This window comes from Megalobrama amblycephala, linkage group LG16, assembly GCF_018812025.1.
Source record: "Megalobrama amblycephala isolate DHTTF-2021 linkage group LG16, ASM1881202v1, whole genome shotgun sequence".
NCBI lineage: Eukaryota > Metazoa > Chordata > Actinopteri > Cypriniformes > Xenocyprididae > Megalobrama > Megalobrama amblycephala.
In genome coordinates this window covers 3,132,590-3,151,474 of record NC_063059.1, presented here as the reverse complement: position 1 = coordinate 3,151,474, position 18,885 = coordinate 3,132,590, and the positions used below count along the sequence as shown (strand labels likewise).

The following is an 18,885-nucleotide window of genomic DNA, read 5'->3' as shown; positions in this document are numbered from 1 at the left end:
GAGTCGTGCCGGTGTAATTGCTGCTATCAGAGGCAGTGCATTATAGCACACTGCTAGAGCTCAAATAGAGGCTGAATAGACCTCGACATCTCAATATAGCAGGTCCTTATCACATAACTGAGGGAAAATCACTCTCTCACTCTCCTTTCCCTTGTTCTCTCCAGCTTTCTGCCTTGTGTTGTTGCCGTGGTAACAGGCAGAGGGAGGCAGAGTGATGCTGTGGGTACCATTGACGGGGGGAGTTTTGGGGGATTCTCGCCCTCGCCGACTGAACGCCTTCACACCTCCTTACTACACACAGTCAGAGGCATTACAGGCTAGTGGTAGATACACTTGATATCGAGTGGCGTGTGCTTTCTCCACATGTAACAGTGCTTTCAATGTATTAATCAGGGAAATAAAGCTTATAATCATGCTGATTGATACACTCATGTTAAAAATGCTGGGTTAAAAACAACCCAAGTGGGGTTGAAAATGGACAAACCCAGAAACTGGTTTGTTTTGACACAACCTGATGGTAGTTTTATTTAACTAAACTATTGTTTAAAAATTACTATATTTCTGGCTTAAAATTAACCAGAAATAGGTTTAAGAAAACTACCCAGCAGGTTGGGCAAACATTTAACCCAACCACTGGGTTAAAACAACCCATCTGCTGGGCTTGTCCATTTTCAACCCAACTTGGGTTATTTTTAGCCCAGCATTTTTAGAGTGTAGAGCTTTATGCAATTCAGATTGTTTCAAAGCAGCTTTACAGTGATAAACAGGAAAATATTGATTCAGTGATGAAAACAGAATTCAATTCTGCTGTAAAGAAGCTCAGAAAAGACAGTAGTAAAGAGTCAGTTCAGTGTTGATTCAGTTCAGTTCAATAACTGTGTAAAGATCATCAATTATGAAGTTCCGTTCTGGAGAAAGCAGTGATGTCACCAAGTATAATACTTTTATTATAACATAAAGGTGCGGTCACATTTACCGTTGGTCGGTGAATTTCAATGGAGTCATTTCAATTCATTTCAGGTATCTGCGATCTGGAATTTCACATGAGGGCGAAAGATTTCCCCACACAGATTTCACAACGTGTTCGAGTTGGTCATGTGGATTCGGTGTGTTGACCAAGCTGCATATTTTGCAACCACCTTCTGTATAAGATGTGTTTCATACATCAGCAATAGTATATTTATTACAAAATAGATTATTGACAATAGACAACGGACCTTACTATTCTCTGGAAATTTCGCTAATGTATGGAAGCTGGTTTGCGCCATTAAATAAAAAAGATAATTGCGACTTTTTATCTCCCAATTCTGACTTTATATCTCGCAATTCTGACTTTATAACTCGCAATTCTGACTTTATATCTCACAATTCTGACTTTATAACTCCCAATTCTGACTTTATATCTCGCAATTCTGACTTTATATCTCGCAATTCTGACTTTATATCTCGCAATTCTGACTTTATATCTCGCAATTCTGACTTTATAACTCGCAATTCTGACTTTATAACTCGCAATTCTGACTTTATATCTCGCAATTCTGACTTTATATCTCGCAATTCTGACTTTATATCTCGCAATTCTGACTTTATATCTCGCAATTCTGACTTTATAACTCCCAATTCTGACTTTATATCTCGCAATTCTGACTTTATATCTCGCAATTCTGACTTTATATCTCGCAATTCTGACTTTATATCTCGCAATTCTGACTTTATAACTCGCAATTCTGACTTTATATCTCGCAATTCTGACTTTATATCTCACAATTCTGACTTTATAACTCGCAATTCTGACTTTATATCTCGCAATTCTGACTTTATAACTCGCAATTCTGACTTTATAACTCGCAATTCTGACTTTATAACTCGCAATTCTGACTTTACTTTCTATCTCGCAATTCTGACTTTATATCTCGCAATTCTGACTTTATATCTCGCAATTCTGACTTTATATCTCACAATTCTGACATTATATCTTGCAATTCTGACTTTATAACTCACAATTCTGACTATAACACACAATTGCAACTTTATATCACACAATTCCTACTACAATACACAATTGTGAGTTTTTATCTTGCAATTCTGATAAAAAAGTCGCAATTATATTAAGCATAAGTAACTTCTTGTCAACTAACTCTCATTAGAGTATTAATAGATCGTAGTAGATTATTAGGTTAGGGTTCAGGTTAGTTGCAAAGTTACTTATAGTCAGTGAATGTCTATTGGGGAGCTTCAAGATAAACTGTTAGCAGATATTAAATGCTCTACTGATACTCTAATGATTGACATGTAGTTACTTTAGTAGAAGGTCTAAAGTGGACTATCGAAATAAAGTGTTACCCAACAAAATTCCAACTCTAAGTATTAAACTTTGTTTTATACCTTGCCCTGTAGTGTTTGTGGTACAGATATGAATGAGACCTCAAATGAAGTTGCTTTTAAAGATATATAAGAATTGTGTTGGAGGCAGATATTTACATGTAAACCAGATGTTTGTTGAACCATCACTTTTGATGCACTCTGATGTGCATCTGAACGGATGGTCCTTGGCCAGAACAGACTAAAATGTGCAGCAGGTTTAATGCCTTTGGCTTGTCTGGTTGGAGCAAAAGGATTGACAATCTTGCATACATCTGCTTAAAATGAATTTGTCGACATTTAGGAGCACACCATACAGTAGTGGCCAAAAGTGATGACCCTACAAATTCGATTAAACCATTCAAATATGAGGAAAATATTATCATTTTTTTATTAATATTAAATAAAAATGTAAGGTTTGAACCAAATCATAAATATAATTTGAGAAAATCTGATAAATTTGGTTGTAACAAATAAGAGTTTTTTCCCCCCACAATTTAGTAGCCTTTCAAATAGCCCTAAAATGTCTTTTTGGATTGACAGGAAACTAATGAGAGAGGCAGCAGGTGAGCCAGACAGGAGGGAAATGAAAAGAGATGAAAAGAGACAGAGTGTGTGAGGGGAACGAGTGAGGAGTCGTGGGGGTTGGGGAATAGATAATCTAAAGCTATTGGATGGCATTAAAGAACTCGTAATGCAAGAATCCCTCTATTGGCTGCAATGCAGATTAAAGGTTGTGGGTTTGGCGTGTGGAAGCTATTATATAATTCATCCTCTGATGAAATTTTCACCACATTGGCAGTTTTCTTATTCACGAAAATCTGGTATTATTTGTCAGTGTTGTGTGTGTCTGTGCACATGTGTGTTTTCCTTTCTCCATTTCCCAATATACGGACTCTTTTGATCAGTCTTGCCTACACTGTTAACCACACAAACACAACACACTCCTACAAAGTGCACAGTGATTGCAATGAGTTGCAAAAGCATAAAACAAAGAATACGTTCTCATTACACACCTTGGCAAAGTCACCTCGGAAAATAAATTAAGTTTGGATTTCATGTGATGAAACGTTAAGGAAACCTGCAATGGAGCACTGCTAACAACATGTGATGCTCGTTTGAAACCTGTTTTTCTCTCTTAGCATCAATCAGTGTGTCGTTATGTTTTCAATGTTAAAATATCCCAGTTTAATGTGCTGAAACAACTACAGGTAAATAATAGGTAAACCTCACTCCCCCTGACCTCTATTGGTGGTTTGAGCCCCATTTTCGTTCATCACAAATGAGATTTCTGTCCCATGAAAATCCATTCCCCCAAAACTTCATATAAAGCCATTGATATCTTCAGACTACATGGATTAAATCACTCCATTGACTTATTTAGATTGCTTTTATAATGTCTTCATGAACTTTTGGAAGCTTGAAACGTTTGGGGAAATCTCTCAGGTTTCATTAATTTCATTAGGGGCACTATTTTGCAGGTTCCTAATTTTGTCCATTTGTTTAACTCCATTAGTCGTGCAGTACATCTTTGCCCCCTGTCCAGCCATGAGCTCAGACTGAGCCTGGAGAAACAGAAACACAGCTGCTGATTGGGTGCAGATTAAAGCTGCCTCTTTGACCTCACAGCTGGACAACAGGAACACAGTGCATAAATCCATCATAAGTGAGGGCTTCAATCACATAATTCACTTACCTGATGTGACACCTTCTAGAGCTAGAAAGCCCCTAGAGAACCAATCATAAAGAGAAATTTAACTGTAAAGCATTCGTAGATTTCAAAGCTACATTAATACTACAGAGGGACTATTCTGAATTAATATTGCTATGAAGAGATAACCTCATCAGAATTTGAGTCAAGTATTTTTTGGCTTTTTTGGTGAACTGTTAGTCTAATGTATAATGCATTTCAAAGAATAATAAAAGAAAAATTAGCTCCAAATGATTTATTATGTAAATCATCTGAATGTGAATGATTATGACTGAATCACAGGCCAGTTCAAACCATTTTGCCATCCAGTTTGATTGATTTCTTTAAAAAAAAAAAACAATAATGAGAGAGAGAGATATTAATGAATCTGGCATTGCTGGTTCTGATTCCAGTCGACAGAAATTATGGGACACATGTGATTACTGGAAATAATGTCAAGCAAAAATGTTTTTAAGGTTAGCCTTCGTCGGACTATGATTTAACATTTTAGAGTTTTGAGACACATTTGACAAATACACACACAAGTTTATTTGAAACACTCTGAAATTGGCTTGATTAATCAGTAGTTGACCAGCCTTCCTAAGACAATGAGTCACCAAGAACACATTTAAGATTAAAGGCTTCTTCACACCATAGACTAATGATAACAATAAGTTCTAGAAATCCTTTTCACAGATTTTTCATGATTTTTCATGATTTTTCAAACCTGGAATCTGTGTGGAGTCAATCAATCAAAATGCTACGTGAACTCAACCAATCAGCATGTTCAGCGCACAAGTCCCACCCCTGAAAGTTCCTGAACTTTGAAAAAGTACTACCTCGTGAGCAGGGACTTTCTGAGGGGGGAATTTTTACTCGGAACTTCATTTAAACCCTGGTTCCTGCGGTCAAAACACACCGAGTACCATCCCAAAGTCCCTAGTTCCTGGGGAAAGTTCCTGCGGTGGAAACTAAATACAGTTATCTTTAAAGTTATCATTCTTGGTGTGAATGGGCCTTAAGACTCCTGATATATCCTTAATATAACTTGCTTGAATAGATAAGCATATGTTGTCTACAGATGGTTGATTATGGTTTCTTACCTCAAACATGTAGTTCATTGCAGTTCATGCACTAAAACACTTTTGTCTAAACAAGCGTTTGGAGTATGTCTGACTGTGTTGGTGTCTGCTAAGGTCTGGGTTGTCCAGCATGCTCAAGTGCTGACTCTGATTTAAAAATGAATGAGATCAGAAAAGCAACTACATTTCTGGATGAGGACATCAAGAAATATATGGTAAAAGCATTTTTGAAGAACATTCACAACCTCATTTCAATTGGAAATGTGATGTATTTCCAAGTAATACATGATTTCAAGGGGGGAAAGGAACTTTATGACTTTATGCATATACAGTATTTACAATCAAATCACTATGTCGAGTTTCTAGCAACTCTGTTTAAATTTCTTGGTTGATATGACCAAAATCACAATATAATTTATTTTCAACCACAGTGAGGAATGCCATCATGTTATAGCAATTCTGTCTGAAATCTCAGACGCTACTAATTGAAATTAAAGTCATATCCTATATTTTTCAACAATGTTAAACTCAGACTGTTTGACAACCAGCTGTTTTTTTACTGAAGACAACAAAATCGTTTCTTCATTGATGCTTTCTGAGAATTGTTTACTCTCACTTACAACAAAAACAGCCATTATCTACTGTAAATCCCTTATTTACTTTCAGACTTTTTATCTGCGACATCTGGTCATAAAAAAGGCTTACTCTTGCTTTGAAAACAAAAGAACAATATTTAAATCTCTCAATTGCCTTTGAACACTATACAAATAAATTTGACATGACTTGATTTAGCCTATACACTAGCAACTAGTAAAATATGGTTGTCAGAAGGCTAAATATGGTTTTGTTCATAAAAAGTTCAATGATAACAGAATTCATTGTGTGATTCACAACTGAATTTCATGTGCAAGTTTGTCTGAAATGTGTTATATGAACTAATCACTGTCATACGGCAATGAGGCCGTGCTTTGCAGGTTATTATTTTCAGTTGCTAATGTTATGAGCTGACTGGACAGAACCATGTGTCTGAAGGGGTGTAAAAATAAATTCTAAAAAGCATAAAAATGCAAAGTCCTGATATTTATTATGATTATTTAATGCCTTACTAAGATGACATTAGGCAGCATTACACAAGCCTACTGTGAGTGAGAAAATTACCACAAAGCGTCATGATGTGTGCCAGAATATAACTCTCTTCGCCATCATTTTACTATTATTTGATGAAGTACTGCTGCCATTATTGCTAGAAAATGTACACAAATGTGTCTTTTATTTGAAATGTTGTTACTGTCTGCTTTGTGCCAGGTTTTGTGGATATGTAGCTTTGCTCAGAGAGGCAAAAAATGTGTGTTTCCCAGAAGCATCGTTAGCCAACTATGGTCGCAAGTTCCACTGAACTCTTTCGGTAATGACAGAGGAACTTACGACCATAGTTGGCTTTGGGAAACGTGCTCCTGGTTGTCTGTAGTCTGAAAAGCATAAATTCTTTTACAAACTTGATCTATGTAGTTTGCGATCAGAACGATGGCCCTAGTAGATTTTTTAGAAATGAGTTTTGGTCGGTCAAATTTTATTGCAAACAGTTTTGTTGTTGTTGATGTTGTCATTCAGGACACTACATGACCATTAACATATGCAAATCACAGTAGTGTTTAAAGCTGTGTCTCTATATTTGCTCAGAGTGAGAGGTTTAGACGTATCATGTGCATAATACAGTAATGCCTCTGCTGTCTGATGCTCCTCATGAGTTCAAGTGACATTTCCTTTGGAGGTTGTGTTGATGCTAAAGTCATTGCTATGGTAACAATTTTAGATATAATGGATATTTTATATGCTCTCTGAACAACTGATCTGGGGTGTGTTTCCTGAAGTATGGTCGCAGGTTCTGTTGAATTGTTTTGGTGATGACGGAGGAACTTGTGACCATTGGCTTCAGGAAACACACCCCTGATTCATTAGTTGCGGGAGAGAGTGGATATTCAGTGCTACAGATCAGATTTGAAAACCAAATTGGTATTGGTTACAGTGTGTGCTTAACCTTTCAGGCCTATGAAATGTGGTTAAAGAGGACTTTTTCTTAAAGTACTCTATATCCACCTTGCACTTTGCACAGAACAATCCATAGGCACTGTTGGGGAAAGTTACTTTTAAAAGTAATGCATTACAATATTGCGTTACTCCATAAAAAAGTTACTAATTGCGTTAGTTACTTTTTATGGAAAGTAATGGGATACATTACTTTTGCATTACTTTTTCTCATCTGGGCTGGGATGTTTATTTGTTTATCTGTTTATCACATGCAATATAAAAGTTTGCTTACATAATATATGTATGTGTACTGTGTATATTTATTACGTATATATAAGAACATGCTCATGTATGTATATATTTAACAAACATATATTATATTTATATATAAAATATTTATATATAATATATATGTAAGCAATAAGGTTCGAGAGGCTGTAGTGTATCGTGAATAAGTCACGGCTAAAGAGCGTTGTTAGGAACGAGGCGAAGCGGAGTAACCCCTTCAGCCGTGACTTATTCAGCACTAGCCTCGAGTACCTTATTGCTTTTATAAAACAGTTATCACACAATACAAATATTAAAGCCAAAAATATGTATCAATGCAACTTTCATGAAGTAAACTTTCACTAAAGCCTTCCTTCCGCCAGAAAAAATAGTCCCTGACCGTGAACAGCAACAGAAGTTACATTATTACGCCATTAGATGGCAGCAAAGACTGTCTTTATGAGTGAGTCAGTCAGTAGTTAAGACTTTTACATTGAAAAGACTGAATTGTTGTGAACACGGAAGAAGACGCAACTGACAAATGCTTTGACTAGCGCTGTCAGTCATGGAAAACCCCTTAACTGATAAAAGGACAGGATAATACATCGGACATTTAAACAGATTTTTATTATGAACATAGGACTGACCTGAAGGAAAATGCTAAATCTGAATGCAGGTAATAAACTCGCTCACTTGATCTCTTTCTCACAATACTCTTCTACATAATACAGTAAGCTTCAATGAACAATATCAACTGAGAACAGTTTACGTTGCTAAGAGTGGTTGCTAAGGGTGTTGTGTAGTGATACACAGAACTGTTGGGTGAAGCGGTCATAGCCGTGTTTTATTGTGAATAAAACACACCTTTTGACCAATCAGAATCAAGGACAGGAACTAACCATTTATATATATATATATATATATATATATATATATATATATATATATATATATATATATATATACACACACACACACACACACACTGCCCTCCTAGAAAAGTGGGGTTTTGGACAATATAATGGCGTGAATCCTTTTTAATTTGTGATAATTTTGCACTGATAAACAGTTTATACATAGAAAAAAAATTAATTTTCGATTCATCAAAATATCCACCATTAGCAGCTATCTGACCTAAACTGGGTTCTGATTGGTTCATTGTATTCTAAACTTAATTTGCAATCAATTGTTGAAGCTATTAAGGTGTGCTGACCCAAAGATCTTTTACAAACCTGGGCCAAGTTTAAACCAGTAACCAGCATCACAGCTGGCAAAGGGGCATGTCTGACTTTGACATGTATATATTGCCATTATTATGTAATCAAAATGAAAATTATTATTGCCGGTCTTCAATGATAATGTCTAGTTACTGTAATGTATTTGCACCAAAAAATGATAAGGAATTATGCTGATGTCGTCCAAAACCACACTTTGCCAGGGGTGTTTCCAAACTTTTGGAGGGCAGTGTATATATACACACACACACACACAGGTACAGATGTAAATAATTCTTAAATATATACATGTATGTGTATTTATATATGCATAATAAATATACACAGTGCACACACAAATATATTATGTAAACAAACTTTTATTTTGGATGCAATTAATCGCTTGACAGCACTACAAAAAAGTTCTCTTTTTGGCAAATGTAAAGGCCCTTTAACACCAAAAATGAAATGATTAAGCCTCAGGCTGAAGAAAATGCAAATTCACGCCTATACAGTAACTTGAGTTACTTTTTTGAAAAAGTAATGTGTTAGTTGAAAAAACTACTATTACTATATAAAACACCAGAGAGACACCATGAAATTTTAAGACACCATGAAATATGAACTAAAATGTGCTTTTAACATACTATCTCTGTATTTTAAAAATGTATTTAGTTACCACTTGTACTAAACTATGGGTTCAAGTGTACTACAAGTGGTAACTAAATACATTTTTTAAATACATAGATAGTATGTTAGTATGTAGTTAGTTCATATTTCATGGTGTCTCAAAATGTACAGAAATGTATAGAAATGTACCTTTTTTTCACCTGGGTTGTTACTTGTAATGTGTTACCCCCAACACTGTACACAGGTGCTAGATATACAGAACCTAAAAAGAAATATGCAAATACCCCAAATAAATGAGCTGCCCTATATTACAGAGCCAATCATCTTCAATGTAATGTGTAAAGCCACTGATCCACACATTCACTCCATGTTTTACTCTTGCCTTTCCTTACAAACACATGTAATCTCTCTCTTTGTCCATCTTTCTCTCTTTCCTCAATCAAACACTGGTACAGAAATAGCCTAACAAATGAGGTGTAAAATCTAAACTGTTGCTATGGGAAAGAGAACAGGTTTGCCTGCCATCACGCTACCAAATTAATGAGCATTACAGAGACTAGCATTGCCACATGTTACTGTACCAGCGGTGCAGGTTACCATGTTAACAGAGTTTAACAGCGCAGAAGGAGCTATAATTAGAGCTTGAGAGAGCAGAATTGTTTCAAAATTAGAGCTCTTGATTAAATGTGCAAAGTTGCTCTTGAAAGTGAAAACGCACATTTGAATAGCAAATGCGAACATCTGCAATGCTAATAAGCTGGTAGCCTAAATAAGGGACAAATTACGTCAGTTGAAGGTTTTGTGTGTGTGTGATCTGTTCACATCACACATCTAATTTTCCCTCTCTTTCTCTCCTGCAGGATTCTACTGACAGTTGTGGTGATATTCCGTATCCTGATTGTGGCCATTGTAGGAGAAACAGTCTATGAGGATGAGCAGACCATGTTCATCTGCAACACCCTCCAACCTGGGTGCAACCAGGCCTGCTACGACAAGGCCTTCCCCATCTCCCACATCCGATACTGGGTCTTCCAGATCATCCTTGTTTGCACACCCAGTCTGTGCTTCATCACCTATTCAGTACACCAGTCGGCCAAACAGCGTGACCGTCGCTACTCCTTCCTCTACCCAATTATGGAGAAGGACTACAGTCGTGAGGGTACCCGCAAACTACGCAACATTAATGGCATTTTGGTGCAGCATTCTGACAGTGGTGGCGGAAAGGACGAACCTGATTGCTTGGAGGTAAAGGAGATCCCAAATGCTCCAAGAGGTCTCCTGCATAGCAGGAGCTCCAAGGTACGCCGACAAGAGGGCATCTCTCGCTTTTACATAATCCAGGTAGTGTTCCGCAATGCACTGGAGATCGGCTTCTTGGCGGGGCAGTACTTTTTATATGGCTTCAGTGTTCCCGGCATCTTCGAGTGTGACCGCTACCCCTGCCTGAAGGAGGTGGAGTGCTACGTATCACGGCCCACTGAGAAGACGGTCTTTCTAGTGTTCATGTTTGCTGTAAGTGGAATCTGCGTCGTACTCAACCTTGCAGAGCTCAACCACCTCGGCTGGAGGAAAATCAAGGCTGCCATTCGAGGTGTGCAAGCCCGCAGGAAGTCCATCTGTGAGATCCGTAAAAAGGACATGTCCCACCTGTCACAACCGCCAAACCTGGGCAGGACCCAGTCCAGTGAGTCTGCTTATGTCTGATCTCCATTCATCCAAATATGGCGTCGCAAGGAGTGGAGTGAAGAATTACAAGGCGCTTATGGTACTTGTGCAAATGTTTATAATGGCAAAGAGGGAGTGGCTCCACATAGCCACACCTCTTTTCCACAAGCCACTCCCTCCCTATTTATTGCATATGACAATGTTTGAGGAAGTTTGCACTATGTTAGGCTTCTGGAACAGCACGTGAAGACGAGGCGCGGAGGAGGAATTTTTGGAAAGTCTCAAACTGTGCGCAAGCGTCGGAAGGGTGAAGATCGTGAGGTATGCTGCTGGGAGCACAGAATGCTATGGAAACAAAAGAATCTGGGATTGTTTTCCCACTTTTCTCACTCTCAAGATCTTGAGGAAAGAGGAAGGATGAATTAGCAGGAGACCGTAGCATGACTATAACCTCCCAGTTTTATCAACCGTTGTCACTGAGATGGTGCCAGAAGAGGAATTCTGTTTAGGTTTGCTCTCCTGGCAGTGAATCGGCCTAAAGCAAACAACGGGTGAGATATAAACATTGTTACAGCAGTGGCACCTTCACTTTGACATATGATTGAACAAACATTAGCATCTTTTTTATAATCTCTCTCTGGTTGTCGTGCAAGACTAGGAGATGATTATTACCTCTGCGCAAATTGTGCCCTTCCACAAAGACACCCACTCTTACGTGTTCCAATCAAGTATTCCTCCCTCTTGTGGTGCATGAATGTGTGTTTATATGTTTGTATGTGACCAAAGTTGAAAGAATTTAGAGACTGCAGATTCTTTTTTGTTCATTTTATGATTTTTTTTTTTTTTTGAAAAAGTTGGTGCCATCAACTTAAATGACTGTTGTTGTTTTTTTCAGATTATTATTTAAAACATATAGTTAAAAGATTATTACAAAGTTAGATTATTTATCTTTATTGGGAAAGGGAGCCAACCCTGCTGAAAGAATTTCCATGCTGGTCCAAGGCTGGTTTATGTTGATTATTGCTGGATTAGCTGGTGGAGCAGCATAGCCATGGTCTGTGTCTGAAATCCAATACTTCCCTACTATATAGTATGTGAAAAACAGTACGCCAAAAGAGTAGTATGTCCAAATACATAGTATTGGAAAGACAGTAGGCGGAAATCCTTGGATGACCTACTACTTCCCGAGAGATTCTGAAGTGCGCATTCAATGGACACTTTACTATCCCATGAGATCACGGGACAGGATTTATGAATGGCAGTGACACGACACAACTGACGCTGGTAGATAGTATGTGATTTCAGATGCACCAGTGCTGTTCACAAGAAAAAAAAATATGCTAGGTAACCACCCTGACAGCAACATTAGCCGTGTTTCCAGTGCAAGAAATTTCCCCAGGAACTAGGGACTTTGGGGTGGTATTCATTGTGTTTCGACTGCAGGAACCAGGGTATAAATGAAGTTACAGGCAAAATTTTCCCCCTCAGAAAGTCCCTGCTCACGAGGTTGTACTTTTTCAAAGTACAGGAACTTTCGGGGGGTGGGACTTGGGTATGCAGCATTTTGTTTCAGCCACCATTTTTAAAAGTCTGTTGCGGTGCATGCAGTAAGAGTTGTTTGCTATTTGAATCAACAATGGCGTTTAAAAATACAAACGATGGACCAATAACGAGGTTCAGGCTTTATTAAGCATATATTCGGAGGATGAAATCCAGCGGAAACTAGAGTGTCGTGCGCAGTTCCACATCACGGGACTATCTTCATGGTACTTTAGTCTGCGATGGAAATGCAGACAGCAACAAGTCTGGGGGAAAGAAGTTCCTGGGACAAATAGTTCTAGGTAATTTTGGTGGAAAAGTGGCTATGGTGTCGGCCCAGATCCGGCCCACATCTGTTCCTTGTGGAATCCACACGTACCAGATGTGGGCTGGATCTTGGCCAACATTATGTTGCTGTCTGGGCAGCATGGTCATTCTGGTGAATGTGATTAACAAAGGAAATCTTGCTTGTTATGATAATGTAGATGCTTGGTGGGGACACCCGTCGAAAGGATTGAAAAAAAATAATGTTTATGTATCCAGATGTTTCTATCAGATGAATTTATTATCAAAAAAAAAGCATAAAGGTATCTTTCAAAGGCATGTTTACAAAGCTTTATCTGTCAAATGACTTTTGAAATGAAAATTGATGTTCAGTGTGTGTTATTAGGAAAAAGGAACAATTTACAGTGTTTTTATTAGCTTTTTATTCTTGTCACGTGTTTATCGGCATGCCTTTATTAGTAAGAAAAGATGAAAAAATATGTATGCATTGCACTTTGTGGGATGGGAAGAGTGGATAAAAGGAGAAACTCACTCTGGGAAGGACATTAGTGTTGGGAAAGTGAGCCTTTTGAATTGGTCCATCCTATCAATAACGAGTATGTGCGTGTATGTAGCTGTGTGCCTTTGTTTACACAGTGTGGGATGAAGCAGGGTGTAACGTCTCTAACAAAGACACACAAATTACATTGAGTTGTCATTCAGCCAATATTAGCACTAGCTTAGGCCCACTGAAGACAGTACTTGTGCCTACACCGCTCTGACTAACTTCTGCAAGTGCACATGAAACAACCCAGTGTAGACAGAACACAGTGCAACTAACACGGGCCAGCTCGCTGACAAACCGCAGAGGCAGAAAACACTGACAGAGAAGATGCAGAGAGAAAGAGAGGAAACTGCAGAGGCCCTTTAAGAGGAACACAAAGTGTCCTGACTTAGGCATGTCTTATAGAAAATTCTTACAAGGAAATTGTGTTTATGTTTAGCTGGACATGAAGTGTAGTTCAGCCACAATTCTGATTCAGGCCAGAAGTCAGTGTGAGGATGGATATTGTCGTTCACATCTAAATTGAATGAGAGGTATAAAATGGGTCAGGTTTAAGAGGCCTCGCATTTGTTTTACTGCTAATGTAAACAAGTCGTAAATGATCCGTAAAACCTCAGAAGCAAATGCAGACTTTTCTGTACAACCCCGTCGTCTCCAAGACGAGAACCAGGATTTCTCTGCTTACATTTACGCCCAGGGTCCAAAATTAACTCTTATCAAGCTGCAAATGCAATTGGAAAGTACATAAATGAAGCTGCTTGCCAGTTTATTAGGGACTGCAACAGACTGCAATAATCTGAACCTTGATGAAGTGATGATGCAATTTAAAGACATACAAACTGTTTAAAAAAACAATTGCAAATACAGTTCCATGGCCATTAACCAATATTTAGAACTGGTACATTTTCACCCGCCATTTGCCAGCATGATTCAAAAGTTAATTTTGGCTGCTGTGTATCAAAAGTCATTTATTAAACAGTATTTTTGTAACGTACAACTAAATCTAACAGGAATTTAGCGAGGCTTGGAATAAATGCCAATGCAATATAAAAAGATGTATTCTAACACCGTGTCCTAAGCAGACGCGATGCGATAAGACTCCAGAGACAAACAATTTGTCTGTTCAGACCAGACACGATGTGACTATGAGATGCCATAACATCAATCAAAAATCACAGCCAATCAGAAGAGTGCATGGGCGGGCTCTCTCGGCAAGCTCCGGGCACTCGAAATAGATAAGTACATAACCAAATTCATGAATATTACACCAGCCGTCGCGGCTAGTTAGGACAAAAACTCCAATTGACATTAAAAATATACCTTTTATTTTGTCGCGTTCCTGTTAGGACACGGTGTCAGAAGTCTGCTTATCTTAATTGCATTTAGTTCATGGGTAAATTAATCTTGTTTAAGGAGACTTAGATGAAAAACAAGACAAAAATACTTTTTAAGAAAATTATTTTTGCAGTGCATCTCTCTAGGAAGAAACTCAATTTTAGTTCAACTTAACCAGAACAAAAAATAATACTGTGCTATGGCTGAATGAACTTGAATCTCAAGTTCGTTTGGTTTAACGTGTAAATTATAAGGGACTATAGCCATTATTGTGTAGGGGTAAAAAGGAAATGTATCCCTACGCTGTTGGGACCAATCCTATATCTCTTATCTCAGACTGTACCTTCTCCCAACAATTCCAGTTCTTTTATTATTATCTACAAAAATAGTAACTCTACCAAAATCATAACCTCTGTAACTATGCAGCGTTAAAGGGCAACTTTTACAGGCGTATTATTTTCAAGTGCAGTTCAGAGATTATGAAGATTCCCCAAGTGAGAACTTCTTCATGTGCTTGCATTAATCCACTCTTCTCCTCAATCTATTTTTTATAAATCCTATATCCAAGTTTAAAAACTAGACAAATTTTGTTTTCTCTTTTTATTTATTCCAGCTTGTGAATTATGTTTATGTGTGTTACTCTTTTATACCGTGCTGTGATATGAGGGTTAACAGGGATACCGCAGGGGGTATTTAAAGACCAGAATTAGGATATGAAGTAAAAATGTGGCTTTACTTGCCAAAGTTATATGCAACTTCATAACTAATTGGGTTCCAGTGAATGGGTTATTTGCTGTAAAGCATGTATGACTGATATGGAAAGCATGTTTTTGTTCTTCTTTTCCCTCTCTCTTTTTTTTTTTTTTTTATGAAAACAGAAAAGCAGGGATGAGTAAACGGCATGGTTAGATTAGTAAACAGAGTAAAGTAGCAAATTCTTGAGGCTTTAATGGGCCAAAACTGAATCAAAAGACTATAGCAGGTTTTTAAACTATACAGACTGCAATCTTGTTACAAACGTATGCAACACTTGATTTTCAGCACAAACTTTTGACATGAGGGAAGTATTTTTATGGTTATGCATCCTGTAGTCACTGCCAGATGATTTTGTAAATAACTGTTTTCACCTAAAAAAAGTGTTTTTGAGACGTAATTGATGTGTAAGTAACCAGCCTGCTGTTTAATTGACAATACGATGTTAATCTACTGCCACTGGCAAAGATATATTAACTGCTGACATTTCGGTCATAAAGTAATTAACACACAAAAAACATATTGGAGGAATGTGGCATGTGGGGGAAAAATGTCTCAGGTGTCAAATTTTTTAAAATGACCTTTTCAAAAGACATTCTTTCTACAATTATTGTTTAGTGTACAATATCTTTCCAAAAGCCAGTTGAAGGTTTGCCCATGTTTTATAGAGTTTTAAAACAAAAACTATTGATAAATTGTGAATTATCTGATATCAGTGAATCGTTTACCAACATGTTTTCAGGATGTATACAGTACATTACAGAAAAATCTGAATAATGCTCAAACATCAGTCTAGTCTCTCCTGGCAGTGCCAAAAGATTTTTACAGCAATCATTCTACCCAGATGGTCACAGTGATTTTGCTATAAGATATAGACATATTTATTTTGTTTGTAAAGACATCTGTTGTTGATACTGGAACAACATTCCTGTTCGAAAATTTAGTCTTAACCCTATCCCTACCCCTAAACGGTGAACGTGATTTCACCATCGTTCAACATCGTTGTCCTGAAACAACATTGAAATCAACGGGAATGAATTTCACTCTGTTGTATTCATTCATTATCTATTGGTCCTGATGAATTTAGCGCGTTAACGCATGCAATTACATTTTTCAGTTTAATCGCGTTAAAAATGTTAGTGCAATTAACCAACCCGATCTCATGGCAATTCCTATGACCTCACTCATACGGATTTGTACGTTTTTTTGCTAAATCGTACATATTTTACAAGTTGCCAAACTCGTATGAATTCGTACAAATTACCTACTGCTAACCCCGCCCCTAAACCTACCCGTCACTGGGGTTTAGACAAAACGTACAAATTCGTATGAATTAGCCACCTCGTAAAATGCGTACGAATTGGTCGTGAGATAGCGTTGCAATTAACGCAGCATTTGTTTTTTCCATAATAATTTGGCTAGCGTTACAATATATGATCATGCTCTTTTTCATGCAAATGCATTTAAACCTTTCAAGCGGCCACAATACAAACAGGAACGTGCTGTCTGTGAATGCCGTGTCATGTGACACACACACACGACTCGCGTACGCAGAAAGACGCGCACCAGTTTGGAGTTCTCTTTCATGCTTGAACAAACAACAAAGCACAGAATTATGACAAAATGCCCGTTTTGTCGAGTATCTTCATAAGAGCAGTCTTAAATGAGTTAAATAACGTCTTAAATGAACTTAAAGAGTTGTGAGAAAATGAGATGCACGTCAGATCCGCGTCATGTTCGGCTGCAGCAGCTCTTAAAGTGACAGCAGCCTAATAAACCAGCTGCTGTGATGTCTGTCATTATAATGTTAATCAAAGGACAAAGGGAACAGAGAAACTTGTAGATTTAATAAGGTTTAATTTATAATTTGTGCAGTGAAGACTGTAAAGTGTTTGATAACTTTATTCAATATCTGTATATTTCATACCTGTTAGACAGGAAGGCCATGGTTAAATATGACATTTATTATAATAGCTAAATGTGAAGATTGTTTTAAGGTCACTTGACTTAAAAGTTCATTTTTAAAGACTAATAAACATTAAAATGAATTGCTTTCAGTTATACTGTAGTGTTGAATATTTATAATTATAATATATTATAATTATTATGTATTATAAAATAGATTTAAAATAGTTTTAATTATAAAAATATTATTATAATTTCATAGAAACATCAGTAGCAGTATTAGTATCAGTGATACTGGCCTTCATTCATAAAAAGATGCAATTAAACACATATTTAAAATATACTGTCTTTATGTCGTTGTCACAGAACCCTTGTTTCCCTGGACTTCAATTCCCATGTTCCTCCTGTTCTCCACACCTGCACTCACTTCCCTCGTCAGTTCCTCATCATCACGGATCACCTGCACCTGGACTCTATTATCTGCACTCCCTTTATAATGCACTCACTCCCTTCACTCCTGGTCCGTTCTGAATGCTGTTTATGTTAAGTGTATGTTTGGTTACTCCTTGCCCGTGTTGATTAAAGTATTGTCTATAACTGTGGAAATCCGTATCTGCCTCATCTCTACACCACCATACCGTAACAGTCGTTTCTACATTAATTTGGACTGTGAAATTATTACAATATAAAAATATTAATTTAATCAACTGACAGCACTAATATATATACATAGGTGCTTCTACATCAGTGTTATTCACCTATCATTCACCTATCATTTTAGGGAGGTTATGTGTAGGGTTAGGTTTAGATGTAGGGATATGGTTAGGACTACATTTTCAGACAGGAATGTTGTTCCAGGATCAACAAAATATGTTGAACCAGGAACATGTCTTACTTCAAAATCATGGCGACCGAAGCACCTAACTCTAGTTGTAAACCCAAACTTGACATAAACTGTAAACTTGTCCCTCAAATCTTTTTTCAATGTTGTACTTGGTGAAATCACGTTCACTCTACAGAGATATACATATTAAGTAATGAATACAACAGGGTGAAGTTCATTCCCGTTTAGCTCAGGAAAAAAGAATCATCCTAATCTCATTCTAATCTCTTTTGAATGATTCATCAAATGTCCCAGAATGCTCTCTGAGTGTCTGCCAGAAATCACGGCACCCACAGTCTCCAGAGCCCATGTCCCAGCCACACTTTCACCAACCCAGGTTTTCCTCTAAATCTCTGGCGAATCCCTCATTTCGGCATGGACAGTTAAATGGGATTATGCAGTTTTAATCTGTTGTCCTTCTCTTAATAACCACTGTTGTATTTCCGAACTGCTTCAAAAAGCCATCCTTTAGTTTTAACCCTCATAAGGGGAGCTTCAATCGATTACAACTCCACGTGTGCTGCCAGGGCTGTTTGACACCCGCCGCACAAGCCGTACTAATCTCTCAGGAATAAGAAGAGTCGCCACTCCTAATCACTCCTAGCTGCTTACATGCTCGTATAAATACAGGATTAGCATTTGGCAAAGGCAAAAGGGCAGGCGAGTCATCCATCCCTCGTACCTGCACCATCACAGGACGAATC

General features: G+C 37.6%; 1 protein-coding gene across 1 annotated transcript in view; it reads left to right on the top strand.

Moving 5' to 3' along the window:
• LOC125249267 (gap junction delta-2 protein) overlaps nucleotides 1–17,585 on the top strand; it is a 35,031-nt gene extending 17,446 nt beyond the window's left edge. The window contains exon 2 of the mRNA XM_048161526.1: nucleotides 10,133–17,585. Within this exon, the coding sequence (XP_048017483.1) occupies nucleotides 10,133–10,976 (844 nt within the window). The 3' untranslated portion in view covers nucleotides 10,977–17,585. The remainder of the gene's footprint in view (nucleotides 1–10,132) is intronic.
• The last annotated feature ends 1,300 nt before the right edge of the window (nucleotides 17,586–18,885 follow it).